The sequence below is a fragment of the Leucopleurus acutus genome (genome assembly GCF_964270905.1).
Source record: "Leucopleurus acutus genome assembly, chromosome: 20".
Lineage (NCBI taxonomy): Eukaryota > Metazoa > Chordata > Mammalia > Artiodactyla > Delphinidae > Leucopleurus > Leucopleurus acutus.
In genome coordinates this window covers 44,978,242-44,999,511 of record NC_139162.1, presented here as the reverse complement: position 1 = coordinate 44,999,511, position 21,270 = coordinate 44,978,242, and the positions used below count along the sequence as shown (strand labels likewise).

Genomic DNA, 21,270 nt, shown 5'->3' with positions numbered 1-21,270 from the left:
TTTTTAAAACCACAAAAATGTAGATTAAGAGGACAGAGCACACTCAAAGAATTAAATGACAAAGGGCAGAAGAAATCAATAAAGAATTAGGAAAAATAAGAGAAAAGGATAATAAAACCAAGAGATAGGTTTTTTGAAGATCAATGATCAATAAGTTAGGTAAACCTCTGTCAAAGCTGATAAAAATAAAAGAGCAAAGATGTAAATGAAAAAATGAGTAAGAATCCAAATGAAGTTAGAATAATTATAAAAGAATCTTATGAATGACTACTTGCAAACAAGTTTGACAACCTAAACAAAATTAATACATTTCTAGAAAATATAAAATACCAAAGTTGGCACAAGAAACAAAATTTGAATAAATCTGACACACTGAAATAGTATAGAAACATCCCCTCAAAAGAAGAAAAAGCCTAAAGCCCAGATGGACTTACAAGTACATTTTAACTAAACTTTTGTAAATAGATTTGATGGCCTATTTGATGAGATAAACATGGCTAAAAAAATAAAGACCCACTTGATAGAAGGTCCAAATGATGAGGAAGTATAGAGATATAAGCTTCAACTCACCAGTAGTCAATAACAATAATGCAAACTAAAACATTCAAGGAAGATAAAACTTATCAAGTGTTTACAAGGACACAGAGGTGCTCTTGGGGAGAATGTAAATAGTTGCAGCCATTTTAGAAAGTAATCTGGTTGTACCTTACAACATTGTGCAAAAAAATCCTTTGCACAATATTCTACAGCAAGTAGTCTAACCTAGTTCAGGTCCACAAGGGGACACATACCAGGATGTTCTTTGTGCCAGCCAGGAGTTGTATGCAGAAATGAATAAATTAAAAGTAGTAAACATTTACTATGAATTACTATGCAAATGTTAGAAGCACTGAATAGCATAACAGCACTGTGCACAGAACATGATCAATCCAAAATATGGTACTGAGTAGAAAAAAGTGACACTTTTATAGCACAACACCAATAATATAAATTTCAAACACACAACATGACTTATTTGATAGGGGATATATACACATTTAAGGATGCATACCAAACACAGCTGTGTATGTGCCCATGGGGGAGATTAGGAATTGGGAACGACAGGGGGAAGAACCAAGAAATGAGTGTTAGACTAAACAATTTTGGTAATATACTAGGAATTGAGGTCCAAAAATATAAATGCAAAATTTAAAAACCAAGAGCCATACACTTCCTGGCCTCTATTTTAATAGAAGGCAGAGTCCTAACAGCCCCATATATCCCAACAGGGAGCTCCGAAGAGACTCTGGAACTGCAGTTCCCTCTCCAGGATCAGAAAGAAGGGCTAGGAGCACGGCTGTCTGAGACTCCATACACTGGGAAACAGGACACAGGGGCAGAATTTGCAATTCTGTCTCATATAAGCAGCTGGCATGCAATGCAATTCAGGCATGCAATTCAACTTCCTACTTAATTTCATCATTAATAATTGCCATGTTAACTGTTTACATATATTACAGTCAAGTAATCCTCACGAAAACATGGAAGGCTGTAATTATTTTAATTTTACAGATAACCAAACTGAGTCTGAAAGAAGTATAATCACCTTTTCAGGTTCTCCCAACTAAAAGACCTGACATCCATGTGAAGGTCTAATGCCAACAACTATACATGTGCCAATAATCAAGAGTGGATACTTCCACTACTCTTTCTGGAAGAACATGTGAGAAATTCCCCCACACAAATGCCTTAAGAAAGCTGACTAGGAAAGTGACTCATTCTTCTGTCACTAAAGTAGCCTCAACTCATGGCTTCAAGCAATCTGCTTTTCTCTATCATACAATTTATTGTCTCCCTGTCCTGAGCTCTGTGAATAAAGTAGGGTACGGCAAATATTCTAAGAACTAGAATCAATATGAAATGATGCTCTAAAAAGGAAACATTTTTTCCAGCTGTCTCTAAAAGGGACCCAGTCATAATAGCAGCAAATTTGCCCCCAATTAATGTGCAGTCCTAGCATCCAAATACAGTAACTGCTAAAAGGGTACAGGACTCCATGGAAAATTTACTTCTATCAATACATCACAAAAACCTTTGCATTTGCTCAGGAAGAGATGTCTGAAATACTTTTAAAAAGAAAGAAAACCTTCTATTAGGAGGAAGAGAGCAAGTGGAATTTTAACACACCTGAAGAAGCTTAGCCACATTTCCTTTTGACTCATTTACATCAATCGAGGCAATTTTAAATTATCAAGTTTCAAATGGTTGTTTTTTAACAATGTTATTGAAACAATATTCACAAATCCTAAAACAACTTCAAGTTTTATAGAGTAATTAATATATATTTCTTATTAAAATGAGCTCTACTGTGGGCCATCTTTTTCTTCCTGGGCAAGAGGAACAATAGAAAATATAGTATATAAGGAAAATGCAATCTTACTTTACACTCTTTCTCAGGCCCCCAAATCCATCTAGCAAGACCTTTTGCTGAGGAAAATTATTTGAAAACTTCTATTTCTGATTTCATAATCTCTTTCTGTTCCTGACCAAGGTTCTTGGACTCCTTAATCAATAGAAATTGCTATGAGGCCAGATGAGAAATTCAGGCAGGTCTTTATTGGGACTCATGCTGCAGCACAAGGGAGCGAAAACAAGTAACAGATGCCCTTGCTCGCTCTTGGTGTGTGCGTGGGGGTGTGAGCTGATCCCTAAATGGGGTGAGGGTCAGGCTGGAAGGGTGGCTTAGGTGGTCAGCCCACCTCCTTGGTGGTGCTGTGTGCAGGGTTTATATGCAGTACCCTGATTTTGCCCTCGACACCTCAAAAGTGGCACTTGGGTTTTTGGTCTTTTTGTATCTTGTTGTTCATAATTTGCCCCAACTGCGCATGCATGCAGTTATTTTTAGTCCTATATAGTTTTTTTGTATTCTGTTTCTCCAAGAGACATTTGTCCAGGTGCACGCACTGTAGCAAAGGGTGCCAGGTTCCAGGTCCCAGCCTGTCTCATTTCAAAAGTATATGCCTGTTTTCTCCCTCCCTAAATTCCTTGGAAGGTGGCTAACTTCATGACTTTGGACAGAAAACATTTAGGATGGGTCTGGAATATCCTTTTATTGCCAGAAAGTAAAGTTGCTTGCAGAGATGTCAGGGCAGCAGTGCTGAAGGGAGCAAGGAGTTAGCTTAAAGTGGCCCCAATGGCTAAATTCTGATAATTTGAGCATCAAAATATATATATACATTATAATTAAAATGTGTTAAGACTGTAGAAGGCCATGAGTTCATGACTAAAAGGAAAAATGTTAAAATGCAATACACAAATACAGAGGCATAATAAAATGAGAAAGAATTTAGTAAGAACAAAGTATAAAACATATGTATATACACACATACATATACATATATGCATTTCCTTTCTGTTAGGTAGATAAGGGCTATCCATGTGTATATGTGTGTACGTGTATGTGTGTACGTGTATGTGTGTATATACGTAGCATGAATAGACAGATCTCTTATCTCTCCCAGGTCTTTAATCAAAAGTTAACTTCAAAAGAGGCCTTCACTGGCCACACAATCTAAAATATCAACCTGGTCACCCAGCTCTTCCTTCATCTTTTTCTCCTTAGAAGTTACTCTTACATAGTATATGTTTTACTTATATATATTTTTTATTGTCTATCTTCTTCACTAGAAATTAGCTCTATGAAAGCAAGGATTTTTGTCTGTTTAACTCACAACTGTTACCTCCAAAGCCTGGATTAGAACAAAGCCTGCAACAGAGTAGGTGCTCAATACAAAAATTTTAAACAAAACACATACACATAAACACACAAATACAAACCTTCTACTTAAGCAAGAGTAAATAAAGAAAACTCTTCTATATGACAAGCAAAAACTGCATAAACTGTAACAAGGCAGAAAGATACGTTCAGCACAATAACCAGATTAAAAAAGAAATCCAAAAATTCATTGCCATTGATCACACTCAACCAAGTGGAAAAGGTTTAACCAGTGAGTCCTAAATGGATTAGTTCATGTCCTAAAGATAATTAACTAAACAGACTCAAACTCTTATCTCTTAGGATAGGAAATCTCTAGCTGGTCCTAATATCTATAACATACTAATAAAGCATGAGTTATAATGCTAAAAGATCAAGTCAATATATTACAATAAGACAATGGATTGTATAGTTGCAGATAAACAAAATTTAGGTAACTCATTATGAGGAGAAACATCAGATTGTAAAGTACAAACACCTGTGCTAAAGGCATGGGTGTAACAGATTTTATCAACATTAGAAGTGAAGTTTAACTGTAAAAACAGAATCAGTGGCTTGGGTTTATATCACCTTGGAGGAAAAAATCAGGTGCCATACTTAGATCAAGAATCATTTAGTGAACAACTCAGACTCATCACTGGTCTGAGTCATTATTTTTTTTCCTTTAAGCTTAGTAAGTTCAGAGTAATCCTGAGGAGCTTTCTGATGTAAGTTATAACTAAACCCTTAGAACATATTCAAATAAGTGTTCCTATACCTCCAGAAAATATGAGAATAAAGGGATGATTACATGAATTTAGCTTACGATTATTAATATATTTTAGATTAGATATAATGCAAGTTTGGCAGTGTTTTAAAACCATTATATTTGTTTCTGCTCAAGGTTTGAAGTATTCAATTATACTAGGTCTGTAATTTAAGTTGTTCAAAGGGAATTTGTCTTAATATTTAAGAAAAATAATTTTTAGATTTTTATTAGATATAAGTATAAATTGACTATTAAAGAAATTATATTAGTAGTCATTGTTTTGCTCCACGCACATATATACACATGTAACTCCTTCACTTTTTCATAATTCATTTGTCCTGATCTGTTTTTATAGATGCTCTCCAGACAATGCCCAAGATTATAACTGGTTCTAACTGTTCAAAGTGGCAACGTCTCCATATTAAAGTTTACCTTCGTATATACACTCAGATAAAACAGGAATATACTGCCCCACACCCTCCTGTTCCTCATTACTCTGAATAGTAATGAGTTATACTCTAAAAATTTTAGGCTCCAACTGCTTTACTTTAACCATTAGTTGAAAATGGCTCATTCTTTTTGTCTGCCAGCAATGTCTTGTCTAATATGTCTCGTTCCAAAGAAGTTATCTATAAACTTCTTAAACCAAGTTTACAACCCACCCACAAAAGATCTCATTTACAATTCTATCTTATTCTATCACATGGTATGTTTAAACCCACGCTGAAAGTAGAAAATCAAATAATTCCTTTAAGATGAAGAGCCATTCATTAAACTGATGGATCCATTATTCTCTTAGCTGGCCAATCTTTCTTTAAAGGTCTATAGTGAGTCACTGCCACAAATGATTTTAATTCCCTATGAGAAAGCCTGGTAATAAGTTTCACTAAGTGAATTTTTAAAAATTCTTCCTTATTGTGAAACAGACTAATGAATACTAAATTAGTTTTTATCAACAAATAAAATGTAACAATTCTTTCAGCTTTATGAAGGCTGTGTATTTAACTTTCATATACTTGTTATGAGGCTTATCCTCAGGATAAACAATTATGCCATATAAAAGATTAAGGCTTTCTCACATGTGTAGCCAACATGGGGTGTATGAGTCAGGACTCTGATTCCAAGAGGCAAAAACCCAAGTCAAATTAACAGAAGCAGAAAAAAGAAAATTTATTGGATCACAAAAATGAAAAAGTAAAAGATGGTGTAAACTTCAGACATGATTGGATCCAGAAGATCAAACAACATCCTCAGATTTCTGTCTCTGACCTCAGTTTTCCTTTGTGTTAGATTTATCTTGGGAAGGCTTTCTTCATGTGGTGGCAAAAAGGCTACTGGTGAGTTTTTAACCTTACTAAATCCTTGAAACTTGCAATTCTGGGGTGGGGAAAAAAAAATCTTTTCTTACTACCCATAACAATGACCCCCTAGGACTCTACTGGTCTAGACAGGGCCATTTGTAAATCCCTTACCTATCATGAGGTTGAAGAAAATAATTGGCCTGCCTATGACCAATCTACTGCTCTTCCTGATTAAACAATTTCATCAGAATGATATGCATTGAGGGTGAGATAAGTCTCAAATAGGGTACAGAACAGATCCAAAAGTAACAGATGTCTACTACTCAGGCTATTTCAAATAAGGGATGCTCATGAACTGAAGGCTTCTCCATAGGTACTACATTCATAGAATTACTAACTGAAGAACTCACTGATATTTATTTAATAAGGACTGAATGGTGACTAAATGTTTTCTTTCTTATACTTGTTATACATAATCAGAGAGCTTCTCTATTATGAATTTTCTGATGTCGTCGAAGAGCTGAAGCACAGCTAAAATTGTTCCCACATTCATTACAGTTATAGGGTTTTTCTCCAGCATGAATTCTCTGGTGTAGCCTAAGGGACAAGATCTGATGGAAAGCCTTCCCACATTCACTACATTCATAAGGTTTCTCTCCAGTATGAATTCTCTGATGTTGATTAAGGTATGAGCCACAACTGAAGGCCTTCCCACATTTGTTACATTCATAGGGTTTCTCTCCTGCATGACTTCTCTTATGATGAATTAGAACTAAAGCATCACTGAAGGCTTTCCCACATTTACTGCATTCAAAAGGTCTCTCTCCAGTATGAATTCTATGATGTCGATTAAGTTGTGAGTCAGTCCTAAAAAACTTCCCACATTTGATGCACTCATAGGGCTTTTCACCAGTGTGAATTCTCTGATGTTGATTAAGGTGTGAGCGATAGCCAAAGGTCTTTCCACATTCATTACATTTAAAGGGTTTCTCTCCTGTGTGAATTCTTTGATGCAGAGTAAGGGCTATGCGTCTGCTGAAGGCTTTTCCACATTGATTACATTCATAGGGTTTCTCTCCAGTGTGAATTCTCTGATGTTGATTAAGGTGTGCACTCTGTCTGAAGGCTTTGTTACATTCCTTACATTCATATGGTTTCTCTCCTGTGTGAATTCTCTGATGTTCCACAAGGAAGGCATAACGGCTAAAGGCCTTCCCACATTCATTGCATGCAAAGGGTTTCTCTCCAGTGTGAATTCTCTGATGTTGAGCAAGGTGTGCACTCTGTCTGAAAGCTTTGTTACATTCCTTACATTCATATGGTTTCTCCCCAGTATGAGCTCTCTGATGCTCACTGAGAAAGAAGTCATGGCTAAAGGCTTTTCCACAGTCATTGCATGCATATGGTTTCTCTCTACTGTGAATTCTCTGAGGTTGAGTAAAGAACGAATAACAGCTAAAGGCAGCACCACATTCAACGTATCCATGGGATAATTTTCCAAGATGAGTTGTGTGATGTTGAGTAAGTAATGAGTGGAAACTTAAGAGATCTGAAAAATCATTACTTTTGTAATGTTTCTCCCCAGGAGGAATTTCTGCATCTTTACTAAGGTATGTATTCTGGTTGAATTCTTCACATTCATTACCTATCAAAGATTCCTTCTCAGCATGTAGTCCTTTATGTTCAGTTAGAACTGAATTTGGGGGGAACATTTTATCATAAATATCAAATTTATGTACTTGTTCTACTGTGGGAACTCTCTGCTGTGTTAAAAGTACTGAGTTCAAGAGAACATTTATCTCAGAATTATTATATTCATTGTCTCTTTTCATGGCAGAGATTTCCTTAAGAGTTGTCACTTGCCTGAAATGACTCTCCTGATTTCCCTGATGCTGCTCATATTCACCCTTATATTTCCAGGCTTCTCTGAAACTGGAGGATTCAAGGCCATAACTTGTAAGTCTTTCCATTATCATCCCCTGGGATATTTCCTCTTCATCAATGTACCATTTTGGAGATAATGCCTTGATTTCATACAAAGAGTCCCATTCTGAAAAATATCAAGAAAGCAAATGTCTCCTTTTTACCCTTCCAAGGAGAAAGAAAACTGTTATAGAAGAAATTAAAGAATTTACTTGGAGGAAAGAGGGGAGAAAGTCATGGTTCTGACTTTTTTTTATCAATTTACATTCCTGTCAGCAACATGAAATATGTCTTCGAACCCATTCACACTAACATCATTCTAAAAAGATTTGCCCTTACAAGTAAAGAGTACCTCATTATTGTTTTAATTTGCAATTCTATGATTATAAAATTGAGCATTTTCATATATATTTATGTACCTTTTATATATTTTGTGGTTTCTTCTTTGGTGAATTCCTTATTCAGGTACTTTGCATATATTTTAATTACATTGGCATTTCTTTTAAGTGGTTTATAGAAGTCATTATAAATTTAAGACATTAAGGCTTTTGAGCATTTTTCTCCCTCAAATCACATGTCATCTTCATTGATAATTTTATTGTCACGTCATCTTGATTTATAATGCTTCTGATAAAATTTTTAAAAAATTTGTATGAACTCAAATCTTCCAATTTTTTCATTATAGAGCCTGGCCTTTATGTCATTCTAAGAAAGACTTTCCAAAACCCAATATTATACAAATATTATCCATAACTTTTAAGAAAATCTTTTTACACCACTAATTTGAAAAACTACCTTTATCTAATACTAAATTCTCATATATACATGGGTGTATTCTTGTACATTCTTCACTGTTCCACTGATCTATTTTACTGTTCTTATATCAGACCAATCTCATGGATAACAGGCAAAATTCTTAAATATTAAAAATTGAATCAAGCAGTATATTAAATAAATAATACACATGATGAAGTATGCAATTCAGAAATACAAAAATTGTTCATCAATAGGAAATCCTTTACTATATTATTATATTATTATCTATACTTTCCTATATTTTTAACTTCATCAGTAAAAAAAGAAAAAAATATTTCCAGAAATAAAAACTTGACTCTCCATCCTGATAGAGAACATATCTACCAGGAAAAAGTGACCCAAAATGGTCAAGGCTAAAACACGTCCTGATAAAATGACTTTAAAATGAAAGGTTAGGCCCGTGAGCCATGGCTGCTGAGCCTGTGCGTCCGGAGCCTGTGCTCTGCAACAGGAGAGGCCACAACAGTGAGAGGCCTGCGTATCGCAAAAAACAAAACAAACAAACAAAAAAAAAAGTGAGAGCTAAATCTGTTTTTATACAGTGAGAAACATGATGTTCCAGATGTATAGAACACCTGGATAAAATAAGAAAGCTACACATTTATGCTGGTCGTTTCAGGGAGTGGGAAAGAATGGCAAGTAATGGTAAAATATTATCTTTTCCTTTAATCTTTTTAAATTTCACTTGTTACAAAGAATTTGAATTACAACTGTACTTTAAAAAAGTAACAATGGAAATTTAAAAGAAAAAAATATATTGTGTGTTTAATTACATTTCATAGAATTATTATCCCTGAATCATAATTCTGTTAGTACACCAGTATAGAGATTATTGCTTAATATTTAGGTGAGAACCATTTCCTTTTGTTTTTGAGAATAATTCTGTAAAATCATTTCCAGTAATGGCACTCTTCCCCAAATCAAAGGTTTAACAAGGGAGATGCAAGCAGAATAATCATGAAAACACAAAGCAATACAACAGTAACAAAAAATTTCTAACTTCCAATAACAGCTCAGTTTAGAAGAGGGTTTATGTCTTCAGAACAAAAGCATTCCTCCTTGACTTTCTAACCAGTCAAAATCTGTGTATTCTACAGAAAATCTGTGATGTTATTCCCATAAAACTACCCTTTACTGCTTCTGCCTCCATTAGATTTCCTAAGCACTAGTGTTTTAATGTACAGGTTTGAAACAAAATCCTAATGTGATTTCTTTATAATGTGTGTGTTCTTTCTCTTATCCTAGTGTATAAAGTCTTCTCCATGGCTGGACCCCGAATAATATACCTTTACATGCTAAGTGGTATCTGGAGATGGGAGAGGTTTAATAAATACCCTAACCCTAAAGTGTACACTAACCCTAACCCATACCCTAACCCTAACCGATACCCTAACCATAACCCGTACCCTAACCATAAACCATATCCTAACCCGTACCCTAACCCTAACCCGTAGCCATACCCTAACCTGTACCCATCTAGGAGATCAGAACAAAATATAAAAACACTTATACATAAAGGGAAAATATCAAGCTGGCATCAGACTTCTTTGTAACAACATTTAACACCAATACTATGCTATAAGCAACTTAAGGAAAGAATGGCCAATTATGAACAAGGTAGAGCTTAGGGGGACATTGTTTGCATGAACTCTTTTTGAGGAAACTGCTAGAGAGCAGATTTCAGCCAATCCAGAGATGTCCAGAGAAATTTCAGCAAAATGACCTAATGGAAAACACTAAATATATATAACTACAGAATTAAGACAAAAGGGAAGGTTGGGATAAATGTGACACAAGAGCATGTAAATATAATATGCCTGGACAATGTAAAAAGCATACAAGTAACAAAATTTGGGAAAACAAGGTGGGGAGTATAATAAGGCTACTTATTGACACATCTGTAACAGGTAAAAAAATCAAAGGCTAGTTTTTAAAGCTGACCAATCAAGTAATAGAAGGAATAAATACTGTCTAAAGAAACAGAGCACTATAACCGTGAAGGCTCTAGAACGGAAGAAGAATCTTTCTAATTATTATAAAAACTATAGTATTACACGACCAAAATAAGGCCTAGGAAAACAGACAAGTTAAAGTCTTTTTCAAAAACTGTAAAAATCAGAAAATATAACACAAAACAATGTACAGAATTAAGCCCAAACATATTAAAAACATGGTTGGACTTTCACCTATTAAATTGAAATGATATCCAGACTGGTTCACAAAGCAAAACTCAATTATATACTGCATAAAAAGCTCACGTTTAAAACAAGGTGATTTTACAAAGTTGAAAATAAACAGATGATAAAGGCCCTAAAGAAAGCATAAAAAGGCAAGAAACAGATTCTCCCTGAGGGCCTTCAGAAGGAAGGCAGGCTGCCAACATCTTGATTTTAGCCCTGTAAGACCCATTTTGAACTTCTGACCTGGATCCAGAGCTGTATGATAATATTTTTGTGTTGTTTTCAGCCACTAAATTTGTGGTAATTTGTTACAGCAGCCATAAGAAACTAATACAAAAAAAGCAGACAGGTACAACATTTTTGGGGAGGAATTTGGCAATTCCTAAACTACATATGCACTTACTTAGCAATCCTACATCTACAAAACAACCCTGAAAATAAAGCCTCAACAACAGGAACATACATATTTTCAAGGTTATTTATGGCAGCATTGTCTGTAATTGTAAACTACTGCAAACATCCTCAATGTTCACACACATTATAGAATATTCAATAAATTACCATAACATCCACAGAATGGAGTATTCTGCAGCTGTCAGAAAAATGAGGACGCTCTCCATGAACCCATATGGAGTGATTTCCTGTACAGCTGACCCCCGAACAATGCAGGGGCTATGGGTATAACTTTACAGTCAGCCCTCCGAATCTGCAGTTCAGCATCCATGGATTCAACCTACCTCGGATCGTGTAGTAAGTATTTATTGAAAAAATTCGCATATAAGTGGACCCTCGCAGTTCAAACCATGTCGTTATAGCTAAGTGAAAAGAGCAAATGCAAATCTACAGGTATATCTGCTCATTTGTGCAAAAGAAACATAAAAAGGACAAACCTGAAAATAAAGACTGGTGATCTACAAGGGGTGGGTAAGAAAGGGGCAGGAAGAAGTAGGGAACAGAAACAAGACAGTAAGGATGAGGAGGGAGCGACACTTTTCTGAGGATACATTCTTGTAAAGGTCTGATTCTTAGGAGCATAGTAATGTTTCAGATACAAAAAAAAAAAAAAAAAGTAAAATCAACCAGGATGTAGTAGGAATCAACAGAAACAAATGAACCTAGAAGAACTAACCTAAGTAACTCTGGAAAATAGTTTTTGACTGAATACTTAAGACTAAAAAAGTACATTTGTACCTAAATACAAATAATGTAATCTACTTAGTAAATTTATTTCTCACAGAGGAATAGGTTAGAAATTCTGAAACTACTTTGTGTGTACACTTAAATGGAGGAAATAGTTAAATACATTGCTTCTCACTGTCAGAAGAAGAAATTACAAATAAGTAAAGGAGAAAGGCTATGATAAACCCTGTGGAGGGTAGGACTAAAATCAAGGTATCAATATAAACCAATAATTTAATGTATTAAAAAATAAAGACAGAAATAAATATAAAAGTGTGTGTCTGTCTAAAAGTGTGTGTTGGTATACATACATATATTTTCCAGCTCAGTCTGCTGTGAGGGCCTAGAAGAAATCACTTCCAGTAGCAATAAGTACACCTAGTACCCAGACCTTGGTTTCTAAACATCATTTCCCAATAAAAGGAACCAGGGCTCCTTGGAGAAGTGGTTGATTCAAGGCTGGGGAAAGGAAAACAAGATGAACCTGGAACACCTGGAACCATGAAGTGGGGCATGTTAAAAGGTCATAGGAACCAACTTGAAGAAGATCTAAATGGTCAAAGCTGGAACACTTTGAGCAACAAAATAATGATACAGTAGTTTTAACTCATAGGAAAAAAAACCCCTTCATTCCATAAATATGAAGAAATATTTTAATATATAAACAAATGGGAGAGATGAAACAGCTTTTCCAGACAGAACAATCCTAGTTAATATGTGTAAATAAAAGAAGGAAATAAAAATGTCAACATTAGGTCAATACCACAACAGCGGTAACTGTTGCAGACAAGATCCAACAGGGCTGTGGATGCTAAAATTAGTGGGCAAAAGTTTCAGAAGAAACTGAATAGTATCAAGTATCTTCCCCAAATATTTATTAATTATAAATAGAAAAATAGTAACTTTACAATGGAGAAACCAGGCAGATACCACCTTCACCAAGTGATGAAAATTAACATCACTGATAATAAGATATATCAATATTATCAATCCTTTGGTATGATGCACTCACTGCGAAGGATACAACATTATTTCTGTGGCACTCTTTTCAAAAATGCACTACCTCAATCTAATCATGAGAAAACGTTAGATAAACCCAAATATAATGCAAGCAAATGTAATGAGCCATTTGTCTAGAGTGAAGCATATCTGAAGACTCTGGAGAGATTTCTCCAAGAAGGTAAAATCAATAGATAACCTAATGTGTCTGAGTGTCTTAAGAGATTTAAACAATTGATCGGGAGTTAAGAATTGAGTTAGGAATATGTATATAGAAAACTAAGGAAAAAAAATAGACAAAACCCCAGATAATTATTAATGCCAAGAAAAAGAAAAAGTACAGAAAAAGTAACCTTGGTTTATGCACAGCACAGCGACGACTAGCACTTAATAGCCATAATAATGTAAACGCTGAACAGTGGTTCAATAAAAATTAAGATATTGGTATGGGACCTAATCAAACTTACAAGCTTTTGCACAGCAAAGGAAACCATTAAAAAAAACCCAAAAGACAACCTATGGAATGGGAGAAAATGTTTGCAAATGATGCGACAAGGGCTTAATCTCCAAAATATACAAACAGCTCATGCAATTCAACAACAAAAAAACAAACAACTCAATCAAAAAATGGGCAGAAGACCTTAATAGACATTTCTCCAAAGAAGACATACAGATGGCAAGCAGGCCCATGAAAAGATGCTCAACATCACTAATTATTAGAGAAATGCAAATCAAAACTACAGTGAGGTACCACCTCACAACAGTCAGAATGGCCATGATTAAAAAGTCTACAAATAACAAATGCTGGAGAAGGTGTGGAGAAAAGGGAACCCTCCTACACTGCTGGTGGGAATGTAAGTTGGTGCAGCCACTATGGAAAACAGTATGGAGGTTCCTCAGAAAACTAAAAATAGAATTACCATATGATTGAGCAATCCCATTCTTGAGCATATACCTGGACAAAACTATAATTCAAAAAGATAAATGCACCCTTATATTCATAGAAGCACTATTCACAATAGCCAAGACATGGAAACAACCTAAATGTCCATCTACAGATGAAAGGATAAAGAAGATGTGGTACACACACACACACACACACACACACACACACACACAAAATGGAATACTACACAGCCATAAAAAGAATGAAATAATGTTATTTGCAGCAACATGGATGCAACTAAGAGATTACCATAATAAGTCATAAAGAGAAAGACAAATACCATATTATATCACTTATATATGGAATCTAAAAATATGGCACAAATGAACCTACCTACAAAACAGAAACAGACTCATAGACATAGAGAACAGACTTGTGGTTGCCAAGAGGGAGGGGGTGGGGGAGGGAAGAACTGGGAGTGTGGGATTAGCAGATGTAAACTATTACATATAGGATGGATAAACAACAAGGTCCTACTTATAGCACAGAGAACTATATTCAATATCCTGTGATAAACCATAATGGAAAAGAATATTAAAAAAAAAGAATGTCCATATGTGTATAACTGAGTCACTTTGCTGTACAGCAGAGATTGGCACAACGTGGTAAAGCAACTACACTTCAATTAAAAAACTAAAACTTTACAAATTACGATATCAGTGAGATAGGAAGACAGAAATTGTGTGTGTGCGCGTGCATGCTCACACACATGTTGGATTCAGGATAAGAAAGTACTAAATTCTTATTTTCTTAATGAAGATATTGGATGAGGACTAAACCTGAAAAAAACAATCAGGAAATAGCAACATAAACATATTTATTAGAGACGTGAAGGAGACACCAAAAGAAGCTGCCAAAGTAAAGAAAGTGGATCCCTCTAGGGAGAGGGAAACTGGGAAGCGGGCAAGAGACCTCCTTTTTTAAAGGAATAAGCCTTATAAAACAAATTGTCTCTTCGACCAATGTGCATGCATAACTTTGATAATAACTTTGATAAAATTAAAACTCTAAAAAGAAATCTAGAAATGTATATAACTCTATCAATAAAGGGGAAAGAAGAACTTAAAAGGAACAAGATTCAGGGTATAGGTAGAAATATTATTGAGAATATAACTTGATAGAAATAGAGAGGAAATGACCCCCTGAAGCCCAGGACAGCCTCCTCAAATGCAGGGCAGTCTTCTTATGACCACTTGTGCTGTCACCTTACAACAGCCCTCCCTGTTCCCCGTCACTCACCTGCATATTGACCATCTGACATCTCTCTCTCCACCATGCAAGGATCCTTCCCTTGCTCCAATAAGGAGATCATGTTGGGCTTAGAAATGGAAAGTCCTGTTTACAGGAGAAGAAAAATGAGAGCCAGCAAGACAGACAGATAGATAAACAAATCAACTTGCTATTGCTGTTCCAGACTCAGACTCAATCTCTTGGTCATTAGGCAAGAAAGGACATTAGAGGAAGGGCCAGAGAATGGAAAGATGCTTGAATGGAGAATGAGACAGACAAAGCTTCTTTCATAGCAGCAGTTCTCAAAGTACTAGAGCAGAAGAACCATCACCTAGGAACTTACTAGAAATGCAAATTCTCAGGCTGCCCCAACCAGACCTACTGAATCAGAAGCCACAGTGGTTCTCAAATTTTAATGGGTATCAGAACCACTTGGAGGGTTCATTAAAACCCAGACTATTAGGCCTATTCCCAGATTCTGTAGGCCTATAGTGGGACCCCATAATTTGCAATTAAAAAAATTTCCACGCCATACTAATGCTGCTATCCCAAACCATCATTCTAGAGCAAAGGGAACTATACTCATTTATAACTCTATGAAACTACTTTGAATAATTTCCTGGGAACATGAAGTAGAAATCCAGCTAAGCATTTAAGATGCCCTAGATATTCCCAATGGAGGAAGCATAAACACCTCATAGGGAAGATTTGAATTATGGGGAATACATATCCTTACCAAGCCATACCAAGTTCCTGTAGTTCTCCAACATGACATCTCTGTACAAATCCTTCTGAGATGAGTCCAGCCATTCCCACTCCTCTTGGGAAAAATTTAGAGCCACATCCCTGAAGGTCACCAAACCCTGAAATTTTAAAAAAAATGCTGTTTGCCAAGTACTCCCATATGGTCCTAGCATCTTCCTCAGTCTCTCTCAGAAGAATTTAACTCAGTTGATCATCTCCTTGAAATGCTTTCTACTATTGACTCACGGGACCCACACTCTCCTGGTTTTCCTTCTACATCAGTCCCTCTTAGTCTCTTTTGCTGGTTCCTCCTCTTCTTGTCAGCCTCTTATATTGAATGCCTTAAGCTCAGTCCTTGGACTTCTTTCCTATCTACATTCGCCACAATCCTACCCTCAAGATAATCTCATCCTGTCCCATGGCTTTAAATACACTAATGACTCTCAAATTCACATCTCCAGTCCTGAACTCTAGATATATAATCAATACTTTACTTGGATATCCAACAGGTCTCTCGAATTTAATATATCTAGAACTCAATTCTTGATTCTTATCTCATCCCACCCTGTCTTCCCATCTCAGTAAATGGCATGACCATTTACACAATTGCCCAGGTCAAAAATCTTTGTAGTCATTCATGATTTCTTTCTTCCTCTCATACTCCACAACCAATCCCTGATCAAATCCCATATTTTATATCTCCAATATACACCCAGAATCTCACCAGCTCCAATGCCACCACCATGGTCCAGGAAGCTATCACCTCCCACCTGGATTATTGCAGCAGTCTCCTGACTGGCCTCCCTGCTTCCACTGTTACTTCTCTGCTATTTATTTTCCTTTTAAAACATAAATCAAATCACATCACAAATACCCCAACGGTTCTCCTTCACCTTTAGAACAAAAGTCAAAGTTCTGGTCATGACTTTTTAGGGCCTGCATAATTTGGTTCCCAGCTACTGCTCTAATCTCACAGTGCACATTTCTGTCTGAGGATACTGGCTTATTGCTATCCCTGGAACACATCAAACATGCTCCCAACACAGTAACTTTGTACTTGCTATTCCTTCTACTTTTTTAAAGCTCTTCCCAGATCTCCACAAAACTTACTCCCTACTTTCACTCAGGTTTTTCTTTGCTCAACTGTCACTTTCTCAGAAAAACCATCCTTGACCTCCCTATTTGATAATCACAGTCCATCCTTTATTTCACTTGCATTCATCTCCAACACAACAAATCGTGATTCATCTAAAGAGGAAAAGTTCTGTTCCATCATACATTTAAGCACAACACTGAGTAAAAATAGCAACTAAATGTTTTGTAGAAGGATTATATGAACAAATAGTGGAGAGAGAGAAGTGAAGAGTGTGCTCACTGGGCTACTTGTGACTCTCTCTGAGGTCCCAAAGTCCTGAAAAATGATGTGGAATTTCTGGAAACAAAGTGAAAACATCAGCTTACCTGGGACATGGATTTACATAGTCCAACAGCCATTCTTCCTTCCTTCTTCAATTTTCTCTTTTGGAGAACAAAGTCCTGAGAAGGGAGAGTTAAACAAGAAAAAAAAAATGGCAGAGCAGCCCTATGTTGCTGATCTGAGACTCACAGAGTTTTTTGCCCCTTTATGGTCTCTAGTTTCTTTACATGGACCAGCCCTACCCTGTTCCAAGATCTGAGAAAAAAGGCCAAAGCTGAACTTAACCCCTGAACTCCTGACTGATATTAAGGACACACAGCCTGAACTCAACAAAATCTAAAGTCCATCCTATCACCAATAAGACAATTTATGATCTAGCCCTGGCTGCCCCTTAGACCTCATTTCCCACTCTTCTCCCCCTTATTCACCCTACTCCAGGCATACAGATTTCCTTATAGTTCCTCAACCATTGTCCACACTCCTTTTTCAAGGCTGTGGCCTTGGCTTTTCCTTCTGCCTGGACACGACACATTCCCTTTCTTCATTCTTATCTGTGCTCAATTGTTAACAACATTGGAGGGACCTCCCTATTCTACCTAAAGGGAATCTCCCTCCCAGTTATTATTTTTCCTTATCTTGATTTATTTTTCTTCTTAGCATTTAACATCATTGGACATGTTACTTTTTTTTTTCTGTTAACTGTTGTCTTCCCAAACAACAGTATAAGATTTAAGACAGCCAGGATGTGTAGGGTTCACTGGTATATCTCTAGTGCTAGAATAATGCCAGAACCACTGTAAGTGCTAAAAACATATTTGATAAACAAATAAATAAATCTTACTGTGGCTCCTGTAATATAAATAGCAATGTTACACATGTTGTGTATGTCATTATCTTATTTAATCTTCACAAAACTGCAAAGGTAGGTATTATTATCCCCATTTTACCACCAAGTGAAATTGAGGTTCAAAAAGCTTAAACAGCTAACTCAAAGTCATAAGAGTCAAACTGCAGTGTGGCTCAAAAACTGGTCCTCTTGCAAGAGATCACAATGTTTGTATGGGAAATATTCAGCATAACCTGAGAAATCAATGCTATATGTTTTTCAGCGAAGCATATTCGGAGGTGGCAGGTGTTACCTCTATTACTCCACAGAAATTCAGCCTGAGGCAAACATTGACAAATTTCAATACCAAACCAACAAGAAACTGCACAGCCTGAAACAAGTTCCTTGTCTTCTCAGAGCCAACATTTCTTCACTCTGAAAACAAAGATAGTTGTGTTTGACTTAGAATTTAAGATATACAACCCCCTAATTCTGGGCTACTCTGCACTAACCAACTCAATCTGTAAGAAAATTATTTCCTTAGTGTAATGCAGCTTGAATTTGTTTATAAAAGCCTTTGCAACCCAAAAGGAGAATCAGTGAAGTCTTCTCAGCACCTGGGAGCTCTAAGTAGCACCTGCATAAAAAAAATAGCTTTTAAATTGCTGTTTCAAATCGCTGTGTATCATTTGAATAATACTTTTCAAGTTTGAGATGAACCATCAGTCACTGAAAGGTGCTGTGAAAGACTTGTGCTTTATATAGACTCCCAGACACACACTGACTCTCCATTCCTTTCCTCATTGGCTACGTGACCTTGGGCAAATCAACCCAACTGTCAGAACCTTTCCTCACTGTCAAGATTGCTTGAGCCAACTCCTGGCATAGAGAAGTGCCACCCTTATTGCCACTTAGATTTTACACACACAGTTGAAATGGAAATGAGAGCATTTTTCTTTATTACGTGAAGTCAGAACCAAACACTTAGTTCACTTGGTATGTGAGTAAAAGAGCCATGGATCAGCCTCTCTCAGCACCAAACATGGAAGAGTTTTGACAAGGACAAACCTAAAATCTCAAACTCCATGGCCTAAGGAGAGGAAGACTGGGCTTTCAAGTTGGGCTTTCCTCCCCCACAGGCAGCCAATATGCGGATGGTTTCACCACAGTGTCTTTAGATTGGGTTCTGTTACTCACAAGGGGACCAAACAAAGAGACCCAGGTTAAGTTCTATGTCCAGAAGGGTCCTAGTCCAAGACCACAGACAATACTCTCCAACACCCTCAGAACTCAGGGCCCCCAATTTTCACCCTCACAGTGTGGGAAAGATCAAGAGAGTTTAGCAATTAAAAGCAAGGCCTCTGGAGCCAAATTGCCCGGGCTTAAGTCCTGATTCTGTCATTTAGTAACTGTGTGAATGTGGGTGAGTAATTTTAATCTTTCTGTGTCTCACAATCACACACTAGGTCTGACATACACATACAAATTCTCACCCAATCACACACATATATATGGTCACATAATTGCGACTGTAATGTCACATACATACACAGTGGTATTAACACAAAGATAGAGATGACGATACACAGTTACTCCAACAGAGAGACAGTCACACACAATCTCATGCATAGTGACATACCACACTAAGTCACACATCCTGCCACAATTACTCACACAAAGTTATACCTGCAGATATAGATGGTCATGGGCACGTAATGACACCTTCTGTCACACACATTCAAACGCAGTTATATCCACAGGGACAAGGGGTCAAACACAGTCACACACACACCCACACAGCGACACACACACACACAAAGTCACACCCGCAATCTCTCACAAACCCATACACAATAACACAGTTACACCTGCGGAGACAGTCACGCACAAACACACATAGACTCGGAGTTTTATACCGGAGACAGACGGTCACAGTCGCACACAATTACATACACGGTGACACAGAAGATCACACCCTGTCACACCCGCAGCCTGTCACACAGTCTCCTCGGCGGCGCCCTCCTGGTTCCTACCCCATTCCCTGCCGGTCCACCCCAAGCCCGGCCCTGCCCTCTGGCTCTCGCGCGTAGCCAGGCCCTACTCACCTCCCAGCCCCGCTGGCTCTGGAAACACGCCCAACGACCCAACACCGGCGATGTCGCCTCCCAGAATCCCCTGCGGGGCGGAGCGGGGCGGGGACTGAGGCGCGCGGGACACCGAGCTCCGCTGGGTAAACTCCAGCTGCAGGAACCTGGACTAGCGACTCAGCTTTTCCTTCCGACCCCGCGGACCACGAGCCCCAGAACGCTTTGCGCCTCGGCCTCTTTGCGGAAAGAACAACATTTCCTCCCACAGGGCCCCGAGACACGCCTCGACATCGCGCCTGCGCTACAGGTGACCGCGGCCGCAGGTGCGGGTACACGGAACGCTGTGTGCGACCCTGGGCGATCTTGGGCACTCAAATGACTCTGGGCTACTGTGTGTGAGGGAGTGGTGAAGCTGTGCACGTCCGTGCCAGTTATTGAATGCTCAGGTGGGGCGGTTTGTGTGTGCGACTGTCGCTGCACACTTTTGTGTTTGCTCACTACGGGCAACGGGTTCTGTCGGTGTAGTGAGCTTCTGTATTTTCAGTCACGCCCGTGAGTGTGGGTCGTTGTGTGACAGATTGTGGGTCTGTCACGCCAAGAATGAGAGAGTGATTGTGGGTGTGTGAAGAACTGTGGCTGACTTTGGGCATGACGTTTCTGTAACTGTGTTCTTATCCCAGAGATCGCAGGAGTTTACCCATAATGGGCGGTGTTTCTGGGCTTTTCTTTAGGGTTGAGTACGTGGGAGAAGAGTGTTTGTGTGTCTGTGTGTGTGCCTGTCTCCAGGTCTAACTGTTCTCCCACCCCCACCCAACCCCTCACCTCCGTCCATGGGTGGGGTCAGTGTTATCCTCATTTTTACTATCCCTTCTCTGATTGCCCCATATGTGATGCCAGGCACAGAGGGTAATTATATTCCAGTTGTAGGAAGATGCTCATTTGCACCAAAGCCATTTATAATGTTGTAGCCATCAGCTCTGGGGTTTATTGCTGTTTCTCCTTTTCACTTTAAAACTTTAATTAGGGCCCAGCTTTAAGAAAAACTGTCCACAGTCAGGAGGAGAAGAATGTGAACCCCTGAGTGATGTTAAAGAAAACCAGAGCTGAACAGTAGTTGAGG

General features: G+C 37.7%; 1 protein-coding gene across 1 annotated transcript; it reads right to left on the bottom strand.

Annotated features, from left to right (window-relative positions):
* Nucleotides 1-5,726: 5,726 nt before the first annotated feature.
* Nucleotides 5,727-18,454, bottom strand: ZNF527 (zinc finger protein 527). Its single transcript, XM_082862559.1, has 5 exons — nucleotides 18,377-18,454; nucleotides 17,282-17,356; nucleotides 15,813-15,939; nucleotides 15,086-15,181; nucleotides 5,727-7,853 (listed from the first exon to the last, which is right to left on the bottom strand). The coding sequence occupies exons 2-5, from the start codon at nucleotides 17,312-17,314 to the stop codon at nucleotides 6,280-6,282; spliced, it is 1,830 nt and encodes a 609-aa protein (XP_082718685.1). The 5' UTR covers nucleotides 17,315-17,356; nucleotides 18,377-18,454; the 3' UTR covers nucleotides 5,727-6,279.
* Between the last annotated feature and the right edge of the window lie 2,816 nt (nucleotides 18,455-21,270).

Coding starts and splice junctions, on each gene's coding strand:
- ZNF527 (XM_082862559.1), bottom strand. CDS start 17,314: ATGGCTGTTGGACTATGTAAATCCATGTCCCAG. Junction 15,940..17,281: donor TATGTAAATCCATGTCCCAG/GTAAGCTGATGT, acceptor TTAAAATTTCAG/GGTTTGGTGACCTTCAGGGA. Junction 7,854..15,085: donor GTCAGATGGTCAATATGCAG/GTGAGTGACGGG, acceptor GATATTTTTCAG/AATGGGACTCTTTGTATGAA.